Here is a 21986-nt window from a genome sequence, read left to right as displayed (position 1 = left end):
TGATTTGTTTAGGCTTGTCATTAGAAACAGGCTTTAAGTGTTAGTGTCAGATCCTGGTGATTATGGTGGCCTAGTCCTTCTGGATTCTCAGTATTTACTCCCCAGGGAAGGACTCGCCGTCTCCAATGGGAAGAGAGAGTGGGAGGCCAGTGGAAAGGCAGGAAAAAGCTATTTTAAAAAAAAATCAGACACATTTCTCTTGACAGTGTTGTATTTTAAAGTATCTGGTTAGTGGTTAGATCGTGGGGAATAAGAGCCAGGACTCCTGGGTCCGATTTCCAGCTGTACCACCTGCTTGCTGTGTGACTTCAGATCAGTCACTTAATTGATTCCTGCTTCAGTTTATCCACCCATAAAATGAACCTAATAATAAAAGTACCTATCAAACAAGGGTTTGAGACTTAATTAACATTTGTAAAGTGCTTTGAGCTCTGCTGGAAAGTATTGTTGTGACACGGGTTATGGGGAGCAGCTTAAAGCACAAAGTGAACCGAGGTATTAACAGCGAAGAGCTTTATCATTCACTGTTAGGGCCGTATCAAATTCATGGTCCAGTTTGGCCAATTTCATGGTCATACGATTTAAAAAATCATACATTTCATGGTCTCAGATATTTAAATATGAAGTTTCATGGTGCTGTAATCGTAGGGGTCGAGACCCAAAAAGGAGTTGTGGGTGGGTCGCTGTACTTCTACCCTTACTTCTACACTGCTGCTGGGCAGTGGTAACTGCTGGCCTGGGGCCCGGCTCTGAAGGCAGAGCTGTTGCCAGCAGCAGCGCAGAAGGAAGGATGGCCTGGTATGGTATTGCCACCCTTACTTCTAGGCTGTTGCCTTTAGAGCTGTGCCCCTTGGTCAGCAGCCGCTACCCTCTGGCCATCCAGCTCTGAAGGCAGCAGTGCCAGAGGTAAGGGTGGCATGGTATGGTATTGCCACCCTTACTTTGCACTGCTGCTGGCAGGGTGCTGCCTTCAGAGCTGGGGGCCGGGCCAACAGTCACCGCTCTCCGTCCATCCAGCTCTGAAAGCAGTGCAGAAGCAAGGGTGGCAACATTGCGATCCCCCCTGAAATAACTGTGCAATCCTCCTGCAACTCCCTTTTGGGTCAGGACATGAAATCTGTGTAGCATAGGGGAAAAGCACACAAAAGACCACATTTCATGGTGATGCATTTTTCGTGGCCATGAATTTGGTTGGGCCCTATTCATTGTGCCATGTGTATCCACATGTCCCTCCCTGAACTCTCAAAATCTTGTCCAAACAATGCTCTGGGCTCAGTGTGAAACCTGGGGAGGATTTTCTGGGTGCAGCCAGTTCCTGTTCCAGAATGTGGAGGGGCTATCCTCGGGACATTTACAGGTGCTGAAAAAGAGTAACTGCCAGGTCACAGAGAAGCTCTTGTTATGTTCTTCTACAAGCTGAATTGCTGGCTCAGACCTGCGTCAGAAGATGAGAAGAGAAATGGAAGGTTGGGGTGACAATAATTGCAAACTCCACTATCCCTGGACCCTCCCTCTGAGCAAAAGCCAATGTGAAATTACCCCAGATAATTCATCTCTCTCGCAGTCACACAGCATGCGTAGTCGATCTTGACATTTTTTATGCACTAGTACCAGGGAATCCTCTAGTAAATCACCATCAGCTTAGGGGAAAGGAAAGGGGGATCTTTCAGACAAGTCAAAAATCACTCAAAAAGTTGTTTCCCTTGTGACTGGCCCTGTATTGTGTTTCTTTGTTACTAACAATCCTCACTGGACTGTAACACAAAGGCTTGTGTGGGGCCTGCAGCAAGGAGAGCAGCTTGCTTGTATTTTCACAGGTAATTCCCTCTCACACTTTTCTCCCTTCCCGTACCCCACCCCTTGTGCATTCCAGCTTCTGAACTGCTGCTCTTGAAGAGCCAGCCATGTGGAAATCACAGCTGTGTTCTGTGTGCTCAGACAGCCAGGCTCTAATCCGAGTACCACCTCTCCTACCTCGCTGGTCCTAGATCAGCATGCAGTCTGTGTGCTTGTGGTGCTGAGCACTCTCAGCTCTTGGTGAAGTTAGTGGGCAATGTGGGAGCTCAGTATATTTGAAAATGAGACCGTGGGCTTTTTTCTACGTGGCCTTTTGTGCAGGAAAACTACTTGGAACTAGCGTGTGACTGGCTGACATGGGGCACCTTCAGCAATGGCGCTTTTAGTGCCAGCATCCACGCATGCCGCTTTACTTTGTGGATGCCCTGTTGGAAATCGGGCAAAGCTTTGGTATTACATTATTTATGTAGGCTATTACAACTTAACTCTGCCTGTTGGAGCCTTGTACTTGCAGACCCTGGAAAAGGGGACTCCTCATATGCAACACTGCAGAACGGTGTAGTGTGTTCCCTCCTCCAGGTGAAGGCTGTGGGCTGAAGATGCATCCCTCGCCTCTGAAGCTGCTTCAATACAATATCTAGCTTGGGCTTCTCTGTCAAACGCAGTCTCTCCTCACCAATGTCATATTGCTTAGGTTATTACTTGGCTGCTTCTTGCAAGCGCATCCAGACTAAAGTGGAACCATTGCCTTCCTTCCCAGAGACCTCTTTCTTAGCAGGAAACCTTGCTAGCTAGCCCGTCTCCTCCAGAGTTCTGGTGTCTCAAGACATGGGCTCCTCTTGGATTGTCCTTATCTCACAGGTATTTGAGCTTAATTGTCTTTTGAAGCCTGCAGTGTGAAACAGTAGCCAGCCCCTGGGCAAGCTACAACTCTGTCTACAGTACAGAAATAACCTACTGGCCCAGGCTCAAATTGGGGTGGAGAAATGGTAATCTTCCAAGCTCTGCCCACAGATTAAGACCCACATATTCAAAATGCTAAAATGAAATGCTATTCTCTGTAGCTTGTGCAGATGTTCAAAATATGACCATGCAGCTCTCTGGCCTCTTTGGGCTTGGCTGCCTCTTAGTGAGGCTCAGATAAATGCATGGCCTGTGAGCTCCTCAAGTTTGTTTTCCCCCCATAGTGTGGCTCCAATGTCCTGCTGGAGTCCTGGGGCTTGGCTTCTTTTTAATCTGAGTAGATCTTCATAATATGATCTCTCTCTCTCTCTCTCTTTTACATGGTTTGAGCAGCAGAGGAATAGTTAACCATGTTGACATTTAAAGTGCCCTCACTGGCATAAGAGTAAACACCTATTGGAATGAATCTGGCAGTTCACACTTCAGAGCTGTTTTTTCATGGTCTTTGCACTTGTCTACACGTCGAGCACTGCCGGGGTGAAGCTGCACTGAGGCCTGGTCTACATTACAGAGTTAAGTCAACATAAGATGCCTTGCGTCATCCTCACTGAGTCAGTGTCCATAAAAGTCAGTGTCGATGTAGATAGGTTGATATGGTGTCATTGTAGACACTGTTGCTTACGTCGACTGTTATCGGCTTTCAGAAGCCTTCCCACAATACCCCGCATTGACAGTACAATCCGTCCAAGTGCTGCTGATGAGGACGCACACCACAGGCACAAAGAGCAATGTAATTACTGCAGTGGCAGTAGGCTAACGTAATTTAGGTCGACTTAATTTTGTAGTGTAGGCGTGCCCTGATGCAGCTGTGCCATTGTAGCACTTAGTGAAGACGCTACCTATGCCAATGGGAGAGCTGCTCCCATCGGTGTAGGTACTCCACTCCCCCAGAAAAGGCGGTAACTATGTCAATGGGAGAAGCCTTCTTGTTGACATCACACTATCTACACTGGGGGTTAGGTCAGTATAAGGATTTTTCACATGCGAGGGACATATGTTGGTTTAACTAAGTCTGTAGTGTAGACCAAGCCTCAGGCAGACATGGCTATATTGGTTACACTCAGGTCATGTTTTCACAGTTTCCTTCATAGCTGTAACAACTTGAGACGTATCCCTGGTCTACACTAACTACTTCACTTGAGTGTGAATAATCCACACCTCTGAGCGACGTAGTTGTACTGTCCTAAGCACCAGTGTAGACAACTACCGCTTCTTGCAGAGGAGGATTAACTAAGCCGATGGGAGAAGCATTTTAAGTGTAGACCTGCACTTACTTTGTTGATGAAAACGGATTCTGGAGAACAAGAAGGAAGCCACTACATACTGGCTAAGAACAAACCTTGGAGTGGCCCCAACTATGTCTTCACAGTCTCCTTTTACCTTGGTGCAAAGAAAAAAAAACAAGCAAACATTGTTAATCCTGGTAGAAAGTCATGTCCTACCGTAGGTATCTTCCAGCTTTAAAAAATATGTTTCATAGAATCGTACGGCTGGAAACAACCTTGAGAAGTCATCTAGTCCAGTCTGCCTGTTTCTGCCTTTGTTATAACACATTCAGTTTCCCCTTCCCTCTCCACCATGTTTGGGTCATAACTGTGCTCAAAAAGAGTTGTTGTTGTGATGTAGATGGACAGGGCCTATCTGTCCAGTAACTGCTTGTTCTAGGCAGAGGTGATGAGTCAGTGATTTTGTTTGTTTGTTTGTTTTTTTATTTATTTGTTAGTCTGCATACAGATAAGATCTCAGCGTCTAGATGTACAGCCTAAATAGGAATAGTGTCCAACTTTATTGGCCTCTTGGCCTTTTAATTTAGCCACATTGACTAGAAAAATACCAGCAGAGGAAAGGTAATCCTGATGGGGAATGGAGATAGAAGGTCTGGAATCAAGCTAGTTTTCTTATCAGTCATGTTCATGATGATGTTGAATAAAATGTACGTCTTCCCCCCCCCCCCCCCGCTGTTGCGGGAGGGACCTTCCTTCCTGACTCTCAGACCCATGTGTTCCTTTAGAACAAACCCATGTTCGTACAGACACTTTCCCTCTTCTGTGGCAGGAATTTCTCGGCATTTCCAGTTAACTGCAGGAAATAGCCTGCTCATGCATGGTGGTGGCTTTTATTTACTTAATTTTTTAAAATAACCTCTGCTGTGGCCTTTGTTCTATTTTCTGTTCATTTTTTAATCCCTTCGGTCTCTCCAGCAGCTGACACTGCAGTATTTTGTTTGAAGTTAGGAGGAGACATGAAGCTCTCTGTGAAACGGCTGCTGGGAACACAGTAGGGAGCAGCGTGCTGGTTATTGTTTGGTCTGTTCATCTGCTCGTCTGCCAAAGAATATATCCTCACCAGCTATGAGACTCTCAGCAGCTCCAAAGTAGGGAGCCAGTACATGCCATTTTCTCTAGGCTTCGAGTTACTGGATTTTTGGAAACCAGGCACTCTCTTGCAGAAAGGAAACTAAAACTATCTCCGTTCCTAATGCAGCTTCTGCTGTTCTGAAATGAGCTGGCTTGTTTTTGTCTCTCTTATAATAATAACCGCATGTTAGTTTTTGTCCTGTCTCTAGTGAAACTGATGCTGCTCACCCACTGTGGCCCTGCTCCTATTCCCACTGACGTCAGTGATAAAACTCCCATTGGCTTCCAGGGTGCGCAGTTGTGTGTGCGTTTGTGCATGTGTGTCTGTCTACCCGTGCATGTGTCATCGCAGTCAAATTGGCTTTCCATTTGTGATGACCAGATTGCAGACATCCAGTGCCTTAAAACTTACATGAAGCTTCTAGACTTGCAACAAATGACAGCAACTTCCCCTGACAGCACAATCCTGAGCAAGAAATGCGAAAGGGAACTAGACGGGAGTCCAGCTCCTGACACTTACTCTACTTAGAACATCTGAAATGCATACTGCCAGTACAAGCTGAACATGGAAATGTCTCCAGTCTAACTATGAAGGATGCCAGGAATGTAGAATAGCTGGGGAGGATTCCAAAGGCGTGGGCCTTCTGCACTTTCCAGATTACATTCGAACGGGAAAGGCTCACATTGACTTTAAAGGGCTTTGGAGCAGGCCCTGTGTAACTAGATGGTGAGTGGTTTCAGCGCAAGAAAGCGATTTCTTTAAATGATCAGGACTCTCATTGTGAAATGATGTGGTGGGAAACTGAGGAAGGAAGAAAATGGCAGAAACTGATGAAGCTGGGACATAACCTGCACTTGAGTCAGGAGCCCCTAATGCACTCTGCAGCTGGGTGGACAGTGCCCACCTCTGACAGGTAGCTGAAGGAGTCTCTCTCTCTCTCCCCCCATTGGCTGCGTGTGTATAGCTTGCCATGCTAACAAATTGACATTAATAGAGCAGCACGCACTCCTTCAGGTAGACTTTCTCTGGGCTTTAGGTGCTGCTATGAAAATGCTGTCGCTCACTAGCTAGCAAACAGGCAGCCCATGGAGTGTGCACATCACCAACTATCTCCAAGGAAGACTGGGGGTTTGGCTACACTTGCAGCTGTACAGCGCTGCCGTGGGAGCGCTCTCGCACCAGCGCTTTGAAGTGCAAGTGTGGTCGCGGCGCCAGTGCCGGGAGAGAGCTCTCCCAGCGCTGCAGGTACTCCACTTCCCCATGGGGATTATCTTATAGTGCTGGGAGCCACGCTCCCAGCGCTGGGGCACTGTTTACACTGGCGCTTTGCTGCGCTCAAGGGTGTGTTTTTCTCATACCCCAAGCGAGAAAGTTGCAGCGCTATAATGTGCCGGTGTAGCCAAGGCCTTTGGCTGCGTTCTGCAGCATCTAGGCATGGCTTTTCGAGGTTAGCGCCAAACAAGGAGCACTGCAGCAGTATAGAGGAGAGGCTTCAAATGTGCAGATCACTGTGGTGATTTTGCATATCCAGAAGAAAAGACCACAGCTTCCAAATGTTCAGGAGATGATACAGAGCCAGTTACGGCCAGTACCAAGAGCTGAGCTCCCAGGTCCAGCTAATGGAGACTAATGATGGGTCTCCCTCATGTGACTCTAGTTTTATGTGAGGCTGATTAGCTGTGGGACATGTTTAGGGAAGTCATGGGACACGGCACCTTTGTCACCATTTCTTTCCCGTGTGGAGTTCCACAAGGATTAATTCTCTCTAGTCCTATGCAACGTTTACATCCAACTACAAGGTGAACTGTTGGGACTTCACATGCTCCAGCACCATTAATCTGAAACTGTCCGAGCCCTTTCTGTCCTTCACAACACATACTACTGTTGCCAGGCTAAATCAGGGCTTGGCCAAAGTCTGCGTGCTGATTTTAAAATCATGATTGAAATTCTGCTCACCATGCCCTGAGGGTATTACTGTTGTTTGGCAGCATCAAGAGAAGTACTGTCTTGGGGATGAGCTTAAATAAGTTCGTGTGCTCAGAGGACCTCATGTGCCATAACTGTGAGTAAGGAACCACTGCTTGGCATCATTGTACAGTGGATCTGCTTTTGGCCCTGCCTTGTTTTAACTCTGGGTATAGAAGTAACTCAATATAAGGGTTTGTCAGGCTGCACCAGTAACATTGCATGCTCCATGCACAATATCATTCCCACCCAGCTGAGAAGGACCATCTAAGCACCCTTGTCTTTCTCTACCTTAAACCTTTCTTCATTGCACACAGTGCTTGCCCCAGGCCCCTAGAGAGGTTGTGCTTACCCATTTCATGGATATTCTCTCTAGACACGTGACAGGGTGGTATTGTAGGAAGCCTCTTTGTTATAATGAAAGCAAAATAACATTTCCTTATTGTATGTAATGGGAGGGAGAGGATTTGAAGCCACAAGCTGGCTTGAAGCTGATGTTCATTCCCTCAGGCTCTCTGCTTTCATGCTCCTGATACTAAAGAATAGATTTGCAAACTAATAGGATTTTTGCTGCTAAATGAACTTGTTTTTGTGTGTGAGTGGAACTTGCTAAACAGCTTCTTTACATGCTAATACACTTGCCCTATCTATGGAAGAGATACAACACCCTGGGAGCAGAATCTCCTCTGAATCTGTTTAGCATCTTCGCTTTCTCTTCATCCAGCTGAGCAGAATAAAGCCACTGGGATTTGACATGGCAAACACACATCCCCTTTCCCTGTGATATTTGATCTTGTCTATAGGGAGAGATTGGCTGGCAGTGTGTTTATTGTGTGTGAATCTGAGCTGGGGTAGGGGGCATGGAGGCTGAGTCTACATTTAAAATGTTGCAGCCGCACAGCTGCAGCGCTTCAGTGTAGACACTCCCTACTGCACTAGGAGAGGTTCTTCCGTCACCCTAGCGCAGTCTACGCTGGTGGTTAGGTCAGCACAGGGTGGGGATTTTTCATACCCCTTAGTGGCATAGCTGGGTCGACCTACCTTTCCAGTGTAGACCAGCCTAGAATACCATCGGCCCCTTCCTACTGCACTTCGGGGAGTGATGCCAGGGAAACAAAATGCTTAATGTTACTCCTGAAAATGCTTAGTGACTCTCCCTAGCACCTTGCACAGCTGCATTCACAGAACATGGGTTGGCCTCCACATCTGGTTATTCTTGCGGAAGCTAAGTGCTGAGTTTGAATCCCACACCAGACCACAAGCAGCTTGCATCATGGGAAAATGGTGTGATGGTGTATTCTAGTTTTGGTTTTGGTGTCTGTTTATTGCCAGACCAAAAATCTAAAGAGGGAGTTAAGGTTGAGAGTACAGACTGGTAACTTTAGGTAAAAAAAAATTTGCAGGGATATTATCCCAAAACCAAGTATTATAACCCAGGAAATTCAGAGTTATGGTTAAACTTGAAATAAATCCAACTATATTAAGGTATGGAAGGGCACAGTCAAGTTCCCAAGGAACCTTAACTGTCTTGTAGTGACACCATGCATTAACTGTTCAAGTATGATGGATGTGTTTGTCATTTGTGGTTCCTGATGAGATGAACCTGATTTTTAAAGATCTATTATTTATTTTCATATTTTCCTCTTGAGTAAGACAAGTGGGGGGGACAAGGGTAACAATAAGAGAATGCAGTTTACCTAGCTTTATTATAATAACCCTTAAAGATCATATTCAGTACCTAAATGTAAGTGTTCTAGGGTGAGGGGTGTTGGGTGGGTGGGGGTGTGTGTGTGTAACTGAGAAGAGGTAAGTGAAGGAAGTTATAGGGCATGAAGAGAGCAGGAGAGATTGGAAGAGGAGAAGGACCAGGAGATAGGTGGGCTGATGACTGGCACAGAGAAGGGAGAAAGCACAGGGTAGAGACACAGGTCAGAGGGATGAAGGTGGATGCAAGGGGGAGGAAACACAAGCTCATCAGATCAGTTGGAAAGCAGGCAAAATGAGATGAGTGTCAATTAAGCCACTTTGTAGAGATGGAGGCCAGAGTCCTGGGGTTTGTGGAGTGAATTGAGTAGCAGCAAGTGCTTTTGTAGTCCACCCAGTAGCCCTCAAGGCATGTCACCAGTACATGGAAGGGAGGGAGGTAGGCAGGCCTTCTTCTCACCCCTAGAGTCCTGGGGGTAATCGGAGAGGATGTGAATGAGGTGGCATTGGCAGCTACTACTGGATGCTGTGAAGGCTCATCTCCATGCCTGCTGCTGCTCTTCTCAGTGGGCAGGAGTATATGATAGACTGCCTCTTGTATCAGGGAGGAGAGATCCCAATGGTGATTTGGTTGGGGTGATTGGGAACCTTCTGGGACCTGATGTCTCTTGACAGACCGGTGAGTATCTGATGGGAAGGGGAGGCGGGCAGACCCCGCTGCTCACCTCCCCTCTCCCTGGCTGCTGTACCTTTTCAGGTCTAGAGAGCTGATTGAGACAAACACTTCCAGCCTGTGACTGGAAAATAAAATGAGTTGTCTCAGTGGGATTTAACAGCGGAACATGTGCTGCCAGGTCAGGTCCCGTTGCTCAAGGAGACACCACTTCACTGCTGGACTGTGTGAAGGGGTGCCCTCACCTACCTGAGATGCTGGGCAAGAAACCTGGCTTTCTTAATTGGGCACAGCTGCTGCCTCCTTTTGTCACTTACAGTAACAGCATCCAGAACAGCCGAAAGTATCTGTGCTGTTGGCTTTATGCTCAACACTCTTTCCACTCTTGTGGATAGGACTTCAAAGCTTCATAGTCTGCGCCACATTGTGCTAACTGGGTTCTGAGGGATCTGAATAACCTAGTTTCCCTAGCAACAATGGTCCTTTTAATCATAGGGCGGGGGAAAGGACAAATCTACTTCAGTTATCAGTACTAGGCCTTCTCTAGTGGTCTCTGAGTACAGGAACATGCTCCTTCTGTTGGTGGGAGTTATCTCACAGGGGGAGTAAAAGCAGAAAACTCCTCCTGCCCTGGGATAGTGGAAAACTCTGCAAATGAGTTTGCACCCAGTGTCCAGAACAAACAGAGAGGAGAGGGAGGATAGTAATAATTACTAGACTAGATAGGAATATTTTTGTGCTTGTATAGTGCATTCCATTTGCAAATCTCGGAGTACTCTGTGAGTGCTAATGGATTCAGACTCCTACAAGGAAGGGAGAGAGGGCAGCATTATACTCATTTTACAGTGGGGAAGCTGAAATACAGAGAGGTTAAGTGAATTGTTCAAGGTGACCCAGGAAGCCTGGGGTAGAGCTGCGACTAGAACTTGGCTCTCCTGAATCCCAGTTCTGTGCCTTGACTTTTCGTTTGGGTAAAGAGAGCAGTGTGGGTTAGAGGGAGCTCTGGAGCTCAGAGGTGGGGAGACCGTTCCCTAGAGTGCAGTGATTCAATCTAAAATAAATTAGCAGAGAGGCTTGTACCAAAAGATTTCAGAGTCAGCTCCTCCGTAAGCAGTGATGGAGTAAATTATCCAGTGTGGCCATGGGGAATGAAAGAAATATTCCTGCCTCCAGCTCTGCATAGCAGCACAATCTCACCTCTGCATGTGCGTGTGTGTGTGAGAGAAAGCAGTCTGATTTGTGAGTGGCTTGAAACTTTTGAGGGAGAAAGTGCTTTTGCCGAATCAAAGGCAGGAAGATGGGATTAGAGCCCTGTACAGAGGCTGATTTTTCTATTGGATAATGCCAGTCTGAAACTCTAAATAACAATATTTTGCAAACTTGTCAGGCCAGCAAACTGTACCAGGGCCACATGAGGCCTTTAGATACCATGGTGATAGATGCTACAATAAAAGCTTTTTTAACCAGCATGCTGGGGAACCGGGGCTGTGGGGCCGGGGGGGGGAGGGCATTAAAATGCCAGTTAACTCAGAGGGAAGGGTTTGGAGTGCAGGGCAGGGGCGTGGGAGGGGCTGCAGGGCATGGGCTCTGGGAGGGAGTTTGGATCTGGGATGGAGCTAGGTTGTGGGAGGGGGCTTAGGATGCTGGATGGGAGGACGCTCACCTCCAGCAGATCCCTGTCCCTGCTGCTCCTGGTGGAGGCGTGGCCAGGCGGCTCTGCAAGCAGGCATACTGCCTGCGTCTGCAGACGCTGGCCCCCACAGCTCCCATTGGCCGTAGTTCCCGGCCAATGGGCTGGGAGCTGCAGAGTCAGTGCTTGGGGATGGGGGGACAGAAGTAGTGTGTCTGCAGAACCGCCTGGCCGCGCCTCTGCCAGCAACAGCAAGGACAGGAAGCTGCTTGTTGGGAGCCTCTGGAGGTGAACATCCCGACCCACCCCCAATCTGACACCATGAACTTCTCCCACGCCTCAAGTCTCCTCCCAGACCCAAACTCATTCCCAGAGTGCTCCCTGCAGCCCCTCCCACGCCCCAGCTCCCTGCCATCCCTGCACCAACCACACTATAAACCGGACTTTCAGTGCAGATCAGAAATGCCGGTTTATAGAGCTTGTCGGTTGGTGAGGTGCCAGATGAAAGAGAGGCTTTAACTCTCACTGACTTTCCTGATTAGGGTGACCAGATGTCCCAATTTTATAGGGACAGTCCCAATATTCTGGCTTTGTCTTATATAGGCACCTTTTACCCCCTGCGCCCGTCCAGATTTTTCACACTTGCTGTTTGGTCACCCTATTCCTGATCCAACATACAATTCCCTCCCTGGCAGCCATTGCCTAGACCAACTCTGGGGGACTCTGGAAGGCCTCTGTGCAAAGGCCCCTTCTAAAGAACATATATTTGCTTTTACTTTTCATTCCTGTGGTTCTTGCACTGTCTAGGGACTTGGGGAACTCAGGGTGGCACCACAGGGTGTTGGTGGTTCCTGTGAGGACCTAAGAGGCCCAGGCCTCAGACACTGCAGTTATTTAACTGGCTGGTGCTTGGTACAGTACAGAGGTTCACTTCTACAGTTGGTTTATTGGGTTTTAAGGGTATCATTTGTATAAATTCCCCAGACCCAGTCTCCCTACCCCCCACCCCAAACTCCAAACAAGCCCCTCAGTTCTAAAGATTTATTTTGTCTCACACAGTGTGCACATCCTTTGCTGGAGTGAGTCTCACTTTCTTGGAGATGTCGGGTTGCCACCTGTCCAGGTTTTCCCAGGATTGTCCCTTTTTTGAGGTAGCTGTCCTGGGAAGTTTGGATGGGTGCTTAGTGGTGTAGTGTTATGGGATCAGGATCATCCCAGATGCCCTGTGATTTTTGTTTGTTTTTGTTTTTGGTACCTCAGAGGTGGTGACCCTGTGGAGGTGATTCTGAGGGAGGAAAGTGGTTTGTAAAATGTTACTCTTACACATCACCAAGGTCAGGGGTTGCAGGGGATTGCTGGATATATTTGGTAGCTGCTTGTTCTCATTACATTGGCAGAGCCTAAATAGTTTTGTGGAAAAGAGTCCAACTTAGTCTTTTTTGTATTTCAGCCTGTATTTAATGCACAGTCTTAAGTTGGGCTCCTCATACCTGCAAAACAGAAGGATCTGTCTTCTGTGTGGTATCTAAAGCTAGAGTTATTCACTTCACATGGCATTGTTTGTATTGGGCTCCGCTTGTGACAGTACGTGCTGATTTATAGAAATCTTTATTCTTTTGCAACGTATCATTTCCCCCCTTGATAGCGTGTAAAAGGAGAGTAATAATACTTGGGGGTGGGGAGAGAAATAAACTGTAGCCCTGCAGCTTCAGGTCCCATGTTCAGTAGCCCTACAGGGACATTACAGGTATACGAAATGGACCCCTGTGCAGAGGATCAATAGAAGAGCTGTGTACCACTTAAGCTCTATGGCCTAGATCTCTTGTCGGTCCAATAGGCCTTGTGCTGGCTCCCTGCACAGTGGTGAATTTCAGTCTTTTTGTGCACATCTGTGTGTGCAGAGTGATCAGAGGGGATTATTAGGCTACAGCAGAGATGTTGGGCAAGGTGTTCAGTGTGTGGCCTTCACGCTCCACTTATAGCAGCTTCCTGTCCTCCTCCAGCACAGGATGCGAAGAACAGTTCTCCCACCTGCCTTTTCCTCAGAGGTTCACTCGCTTTTCACCAAATGATGGTTAATTTGGCACACTCTCCCCACACTTGATGAATTAATCAGGAATCTAAGGAGGAGGGACATTCACAAAGGGGTCTTTTGGGGTTGTTTGGTTTTGTTTTTGGGAGCATGGCTGTTCGCTTTGCTCATAAAATCTTTCTTTCCTAGTCTTCCTGTTGCTGAGAGGTCTGGAGAAACCCTGGATTTCCATCCTAGTGTGTGTCAGTTTATGAAGTCTATATCATTGCTAACGTTCGTGGAGGCCTTATCGGTATTGATTGTGCTAAATGGACAAGGTTCATTGCCCTGACCCATCATGCTCATCTTATGAAAATGAGGCACTGAGAGATATAATAATGGATTGGCAACCCAGGGAGGGCACCCCACAAGAACCTTGCTAGGAATCCTTTAACATTTTAAAGGAAGTTTATGCATTAAGCACAAATGCATTAATATTTAACATTGTGCAATAAGGGCAAAACCCAGGGATATGAACTGTCATTAAGTAAAGAATAATTTGTTAGGTATCAGAAAAGGCTTTATTTCCCAGAGTTGTTAATGAGTGGAATAGGGTGTCTGCTTAACAAGCAGGAGTTTGTTGCAGCTCCATCCCAGGCTTAAGTGTATCTTGCTGTCAATAATTGTGGATTTGCTGAATACTGACAAGGCATGTGTTCTTGTTGGGAGCAGGGAGTGGACTCGGCCTATGCTTATCTCCTTCCCAGTTCTGTTTTTAAGCTAAGCTTTTTTTCTACAGATGCTTCATTCAGTGGAACGCCACCTAGTTATGCCTATGATGCAGACCGTGCCGAAGAACAGCGGCGACACCATGACATGATGCCCTACATTGATGACTCTCCATCCTCCTCACCCCATCTCAGTTCCAAGAGTCGGGGCAGCCGAGACACACTCTCCTCAGAGTCTTTGGAGTCCACAAAATCAGTGAGTCCTTTTTAGTCTCTTTAAGCATGGAATCAGCATGGGTGTAGGAATGGAGCATTTAAGGTTAAAATGGCTTTCAGGTGTTAATCCCATGTTTCTTGGATGTGTAATGTGCATAGAAATTTACGGCCAATTGTTCAGCCTCACTCCTGTGAGTCAGTAACGCTGTTGAATCAGTGAGATTACTCAGTGAATAAAGGCTGCAGAATCAAGCTCTAAATACCAGCTGATGCTTTTAGAGAATGTCTTGGACCAAACACTGTAAAAAGACATGCTCAGGGGGAACATGGTAATTATGATTTGTGACCAAAAGAATTGGGGGAGGGAGGAACAGGAGGGGGTTGGATGGTAGTGAAGTATGCTCAGGTAGCTCTCAGACTTTGACAGGTAAAGTCAAGTTTTGAAGCTTGGGGGACAACAGGAATTAAAATTGCCAAGGGATTAAACTCTGAAGTGTGGTGACGGTGCATATGAAATAGATGCTTCTCGTTTAAAAAATGTCCTGTGTGCACTCAGTAGCTGCTCATGTGACCACCTGCAATAGACCTTAGAGCTGACTGGATCCATTGTGCCAATGTGTAAACACTTCCAGGAGGGAATGTTTTTAACTTTGAAAGAATCAATAATCCCCCTCTCCCTCCCAGGAACTAAATGGGTAATTAACTGTAATTCAGTCAAATTTAACTGTTAGCTTAATGTGGCTCACTAGAAATGAAACGCAGCTGCAGACAGGAAGGGTTTTCTTCCAGATGTAGTGTTTAGAATCAGAAATCAAAATGGGTTATTGACTTGGGCAAAGAGAAGTAATGGAAAATTCCTCAGCCTGGAGTTCCACCCTGTCCTGTGACTCTGGGTGCAGAGCCTGACTTTCCAGAAGGTGTTCCCAGCCTTCACCCCCTACCTCAAAGCTGCCAGTTTGCAATCCTTCCCCAAGCACCTGTTCAGGAGGATAGATCAAGCTGAGCATAGCCCCTCAGGCCCCTGTCACACTCACTGTCACTACAGCATTACCCATCAGGAATGGTGCTTCTATTCATACTTGAATTCTTGGTTTTCTTTATTATAAACATTAAATAAGGTGGGGGGAAGGATGTGAGGGCTGTGACAGAAAATCCCAGCATGGGCATTCCTGGGGCAGCCCTGCAATATCCTGCTGGAGCATCTGGGTCATTTCATTCTGCTGGGAAGAGTGCTAACATGCATCAGTGGTAGAGTTCCTTTACTTCCTGGAGTGACCACTTGCTGCAGTGTCAAAGTGGCTTGTTATAAATAGAGTATGGGGAAATCTGCTTGTGCCTATTGCCTCATAGATGAGTGGATGGCTGTGTTAATTATGGTTCGTTCCTGTCCAGCGCAGTAAAACTGCTAAGAGAGGGGCACCAGCGCTACCTCAGACTCCTGACCCTGAGCTGCAATTAAAGCTCCTTAAAGTGACCCTGATTACACTGTAAGTAATCTGCAGATATTGGTGCTATCACACGTGAGGAAGTGTCAGTCACAGGGTTACGAGGTTAATTTCAACCCTGTCACAATATTTTACAGCCACATTAATTCCCTTGTTACTGCAAGTTGCAAAGCCACTTGTCGTCATGGTTGCGCTTGCAGCTGCTTTGGAGAAGGTGTCACTGTAAGAAAGGATAAAGTGCCCAAGGTGGTGCACTGAGGCGAGCGCACAAAACATATTTGACCAGAAGCCTGTAAAGCTGTCACATGCAGCTCGTGTATTACCTTTCCCACAGTCGCTGAAAACCAGAAGATAGTGTGTTAATAGAAGCTTTCTCCTCTGTAAGTAGCTTTGTTCTTCTGCCTGATTCAGTCAGTGGGGTCTAGGGGGTCTTTTCCAAATTCTCCAGTCCCCCCAGTTTCTCTCACTGGTTCTCAGTCCCATCTGTCTTGTCCAGCCACTAACAGCCTCCCCTACCATCCCCCACTCCCAGTCTCTGCCCAGCCCATCACAATCTCCCCTCCTTATCCCCCAGCTTTTAGTCCTCTTGCCTACCAAGTTCCAGACCCCGCCCCCAATTATCAATCTGTTTACCCACCAGTTCAGTCTCCACTCTCCCCCAGTTTCCAGTCACAGGGGAAGGTTTTTTCTCCCTCCAGTGGCAGTGTCTCCTGCTCCTTGGCCCAATCTATTCCTTTCCATACCCCCAGCCTCATGAGCTGTCTCATCTGTATTCGAGTCAGGTGGCTTCCTCCTCCTCCATGCTGCCTGAGAGCCTGCTGCGGGAGAGAGCACAGAAGAGACAGACACCCTTTTCTCAGTGCCAGTGCCCAGCCCCACCCTAGCCCAGAGCAACTGTGAGGAGATGGACCGTGCATGCACAGTTCTGTCACATGTAGGAGCTGTGGGGACTGGAAATGGAGCATGCTTGGTTTCTGTGAGGAGATGGTGCACACACTGTTTGGCCCGCAGTAAAGGCGTGAGGAATTAGAGCGTGTCTTTGTGTATGGAATCTTTGAAGAATTTTGCTGCTAAACTCTAAGAAATCTCTACTGGCAGGTGTGAACTGAGATTTTTTTCAAAGGCCAAATGTGGGTGGATTTTGACAGAAACAGCACAATGCACATCCCTGACACAAAGACCACCTCCCCGGCCAAATTTCAAGTCCCTGCTCCTGAACATTGGAGTACCTGAGCTTCTCAAAAGAAAAGGTTACCAGAGTCTTTTTTTTAACATTGCAAAGCAATGTGATTCTTTTTTTTTCCTAGCCTCATTCCTGGAAACTGCTGAATCATTTTGTCTGAAACTTTTTGGAAATTTTCAGCCTGAGACATACAGGTGTTGTTGAAAATTTTAGCCCAAATAGATGAAGTCTGGCAAAGTTGAAAACAGAATATAATAATATGAAGTGTGGGGCGACCTTAATAATAGACAGTTCTACCAGCCTTGCCTATAATATAGAGGTTACATTTGTATTTGGGAGTGGGAACTGGAGTTAGTAGCTGGGAGTAGGGCCATATAAACGGAGCTTACCTCTGGGCATACAGGAGTGTTGGGGCAGCCAGTGGCACATGTCACTAAAGGAGAGTTCTGAGAGCTTGGGGTTCAAAATGAGGGCTTGTTGCTGGAAATAAGGGTACAGGAAGGCATAGTGCTCAGAGCTGGTCAGGATAGGGATGGGACAGTTTCCCCAGTCTTGGTGGTGACTACTGGGGGGTTTGTTATGTTGGAGCGAGTCCTCTTGAGGTGAGGAAAGGAAGCAAGGGGAAGAGAGCAGGGACAAGAGAAGAAATTTATCTGTAAGAACTTCCTGTCCCCAAGCAGCGCCCCAGCCAGACATATGCAGTGTGTGGAACTGGGTTGAGTCACGTCCCTGGTGTTCCCCATCCAAACTCCTCCAGCAATGTAGAGTATGCAGGGATGTAATGATGATGTGGGGTTGAGGGCAGGTGTGCTGCCCCCAGAAAAATTACAAATATCCATTTCTTGCGTGTTTAGATCAGTTTTATGCCAAATCCAATCTCTTGTAGTATTTTCCTCTCTCTCTCTCTCTCTCCCCCTTTCAAGAGGGAGTGTCAGAACTGGCCGCCTTTCCCTGTAGAAGGAGGAAGCTGGGTCGTGAGTGAGGACTCCAGCTGGGATGCCCCCTCTTCCCTGGTCTGCTTCAGCCATGGTAACACCCTCTGGCAGGGAAAGACCCAGATGCTCTCTAGCCAGCAGAGCCGGCCCTAGGCATAAGCAGACTAAGCAATTGCTTAGGACCCCAAACAGCTTTTTATTATGTGTTTGGGGGGGGAATATTCTTCCTTAGGGCCCCCAGTGGGCTAGCACTGTGCTGCAACACAGGCTCCAGCTCCTCATGCTGCTCCCATTGCTAACCAGAGAAGAGCAGCAGCTCTGGGGGAGTAGGTTTCCTCCAGAGCAGGGGGAGTGCTTCCTTTGCTTTAGACAAGTAGGGGGAGCTAGATTTTAACCCCTGGATAGAGTGCTGTCAGCTTCAACCCACCTATGGTAATTTCCCCAGGCACCAGCTTTTAGATCCCTTTTTCTCCACGGGGGCCTACATCTTTGCGGTTCCGCTGCTGGGCCCCTGTGTCAGGCTGCTCTTGTAACCGTCCGTGCTCTTTGGGGAGTCCAGAATGTCACTCAGACCTGTAGATGGTGCTGCCCCATCAGCCCTCTTTGCTTGTTCTGAATCCATCTCAGTACCTCCTATTCAGTCTGCTACCCCGTCTTTCATTTGTGCATTGAACCTTTAGGTTCTCACACCTGTCTCAAAGTGCCTAGCACTGTTGTTGCTCTGCAAATAATAATAGTAAGCAGAGGGCCTGGATTCAGGCCTTAGCAGGGTAAACAATCCCCACCCCAAAGTGTTTAAAGTCCTGCCTCTCTTTGAATGCGTAGGGACCTTAAATAGTCCTTTACTTTTTTTTTTTTTAATTAATCTCTATAGTTTATCTTTGTTCTCCTGCTTTGTGATTCATCAATCCTGAGCTCAAGCAGGAAGCAGAGGGTTTTAAATTCCCCACAGCCTGGTGAGGGTGAGAGCTAGGAAGAACACTGAAGTTACTGTGTAAGGCTACACTTCTGTGTTTAAATCACCCAGAACTTTGACTGCTCCTGCCAATATAACCAGGGATGGAGTTCTGGAAACTAGTAGTGTCAGAAATTGGAACTCCCTTTTATAAAGCTGGCCTCTGACTGGTGTGAAAAGCTCTGCCTTCCATGCTTACAAAAGTCCTTTATTGCAGATTACCAAAGCAGACGCAGTCTGGGTGACAGTCACTGGAAAGATGACCTGCACCAGCCTATATGGTGTTTCCTGAGAGTCAGAGAATATCCTCCAGCAATGTGAGGGAGTGGGGGGCAAGCTACCTCACCTGATCTGCTCCCAACTGTTGACTCCACTTCCCACTGTGGCACCCCTGGGGCAAAACACACCAGTTTGTTTTTTTTCCCTACAGACCTTGTTCCTTGTTGGAGGGAAGGGGACAGGCACGGCACCTCCTACTCAGGTTGGTGCATGCAGCTGACAGGATCTGTCAGGGAAGAAAAACCAGGGTGATTTCTGAAACTGCATCCGTACCTCAGAGGATCTTGTCCCCAGCGCAGCCCTATGGCTTTGCTCTGCCTCTGTCTGCACATCTTTCCCCAGCACCTCCCGCTTTCTCCCTCTTTCATTCTGTCATTTCCCCTCAGACCTTTTCGTTCCTTCTCCTTGTCTTCCTATGTCTCCTTCCCAGTTTTATTTGTGATCTCTCTCCTGTCTTCACTTTCTGTTATCCCCTCCATCCCCCACACTCTTTTCCTCTCCTATTCTTTCTTTCTCTCTGCTGTTTTAATGGCTTTGCTTGGATGTACAAGCCCTTCCTGAGAATAGCTGGCACACACAGCATTGATGTTATAAATAATGTTGGCTCCTCTCCCTGCTCCCACCCAGCCCTCCTTGTATGAAGCAGGGCCGGCCTGGTTTTCCCTGTTTAACATCTCCCAGACAATGAGCCACCTCCAGCCTATTAAACAGAAGCCTCCAAAGATATTTACCTTTTAAACATCATACTTAATAATTTTTCCCCTTTGAAGGCTGCCAGCCTCTCTCTGAGACTCAGAGCCATCCTTACTGGAAACTTCTCCTTTGAACATGCTAATTGCGTGGTTTCCGAAAACACTCTACCAAAGGGTGGGAAGAGATTTAAAGATCCCTTTAATACACCCAGTCAGAGGCAACATTTTCCTTCACAGGGAGATGCCAGCTGGGGCTGCTTTGTAAATTCTTATTCATCATGTTTCCAGTTTCTTAATCCGTACGCTCCCAACGTTTACAATAAAACGATTATTACTGTTAATTTAAACAGCAGCCAAAAAGCCCTGAGTCCTTTAAACAGATTTGGGAAGAGCTGTGTCTGTCTAATCCTTGGAGCTGGTGAATCCCAGGCTTGCAGTAACTGAATACAACAGGCAGTGCCAACCTGGTTAGTAAACTAAAAGTACTTAGACTGACAAGTTGTAAACACATTCGAAACAACCCTGGCCCTGGGCCAGCATACGCAGGGTGTCTAATATCCAGCACTTTTAACCACTCAGACTGGCCTGGATTCAGGTTGCAGGATTGCACCAATGGCCGCGACCCAACATATCAGCTTGAAATCCCCAGGAGAGCTTGATGCACAGTCCAGTTGTGAAAAAAGAACAGGAGTACTTGTGGCACCTTAGAGATGAACAAATTTATTCGAGCACAAGTCCAGCTGTGCAGGAAGCACCAGCCTGTGAATAGTGCTGCTGGCATCCCATGCTCCTGAAGCCCCTATTCTAATCAGTGCTCCCTCTCCCTCCTCCATGTTCTGCCCCCAGCTGCTGGAGAGCAGGAGCAGAGAGCCCTGATTACAACAAGCTTGTTCAGAGCTGACTTGGTGCAGAGCTTCACAGAGAGAGCTCCCACGATTGACAGATGGTCTCTGGCTGCTGCCACAGGATGCTCTTACGAGATGCATTTATTTTTAAATCTGTGGTGGAGGGTAGCTGAGGGCAGGTGAGGGAGGAGGCTTAGAGAGGAAGAGGAGGAACGGGTTGGGGGAGGGTACTGAGGAAAAGTGGGAGGGACAGAATCAAGATGCTTGCTGGACACCTACAAGTGAAAAATGGGCCAAGCCAGCCTGAGAGGAAGCCCAGCATCCACCCCTCCCCAGGTCAGGCAGGGAATACATTGCTTTCCGCCATGTGCTGCTCCTGCACCCTGCTGATGACTCCCCACTTTCCTCTTGTAGGAGTGTTGCCGCTTGGCCAGTGTGAATTTGGTAAATGTAGGGCTACTCCCCACCCCACTCTGCAACCACCGGCCATGCTCAGACTCAGAATTCCTTCTCCCTGTGAGTGGAGGAGTTCCTAGTCCTAGCAGATCTTCCTCTTCCCCATGTGTGACAAGGAACTGTTCTTCCATGCCTGTGTGCTGGGCATTCCACTTCTTTCCCTACCTGGACTGCAGAAGCACAACAAGGAGTGAAGCTCTGGTCCCAGGAGCACTCCCCTTGTTTGGTAGATGCACCAGGCGGAGCAGTGAGTGCTCTTGGAATTGGTGTGCGCCTCCCTGCTCTTTCCTCTTTGATTCAGTGGGGGAGAGGGCGTGGCCTCCTTGCTCATGCCTGCTCACCACTTTGACTCACCACTGATGAGAGGGTGAGCCCATTTCCAGTTCTGCAGATGGGAAAGGAGACGGCAATTGGATGATTGAAACTAACTCCCTGTTCCTGCACCTGCTGAAGTCTGGTGCCAAATTCCCTGTGACTTTCCTGGGCCCAGAGTACATTTCCCTGAGCAGGATATAAAGAGTGGATGATGCAGTCCCCCTTGGAGGGTGAAGAGGTACTGGTGCTGGATCCTGATGCGCTTCTGGTGGCGAGAGCTGCCCAATCAGTAAGGTACTAGATAAAACTATCAAAGCAGAGCTTCCTCAGCAGGAAATGTGCATTGGATCATCAGTTCTCAGGAGGGAAGTGCTGAGCAGCAGCACAACCCAGACAGAAGAAACGTGGTGTCTTATTGATCCCTGACAGCAGTGGGAGCAGCAGCAGCAGATCATCTGAATGAGCTCTAGGAATAAGTGTGTAAATTTCAGATACTGCCCTGGAAACCTTTAATGTGCTCTGTGGCTGTAGGTTCAGCTCCCCTGGGGTTTCCTCATGCAGCTGCTGCACTGCAGCCTGAGGCCACCAGGCCACTTGGGATGGATAGAACTGAAAGGGGACAAGAGTCTCCAGCATCACACTTGAAGCTGGTTACATAAAAGGGATTTAAAAACCACTGCAACGACTTTCAGAGGTGACCTCTCCATCTGATGTCCCTGGGGAGGCCAGCCATGGCAGAGTCCTGGGAGAGATGTTTGAACCTCTGAGGAATAAATCTTTTATAGATAGATATATAGATATATATATATATAGATATATATATATATAGATATATA

General features: G+C 47.6%; 1 protein-coding gene across 1 annotated transcript in view; it reads left to right on the top strand.

Moving 5' to 3' along the window:
* Nucleotides 1-21986, top strand: part of BCR (BCR activator of RhoGEF and GTPase) — a 131045-nt gene that overhangs the window by 44049 nt on the left and 65010 nt on the right. The window contains exon 2 of the mRNA XM_030582936.1: nt 13901-14085. Within this exon, the coding sequence (XP_030438796.1) occupies nt 13901-14085 (185 nt within the window). The remainder of the gene's footprint in view (nt 1-13900; nt 14086-21986) is intronic.

Source organism: Gopherus evgoodei, chromosome 13 (assembly GCF_007399415.2).
Source record: "Gopherus evgoodei ecotype Sinaloan lineage chromosome 13, rGopEvg1_v1.p, whole genome shotgun sequence".
NCBI lineage: Eukaryota > Metazoa > Chordata > Testudines > Testudinidae > Gopherus > Gopherus evgoodei.
Note: the sequence above shows the minus strand (reverse complement) of the source record. Positions and strands in the feature narration are given on the sequence as shown.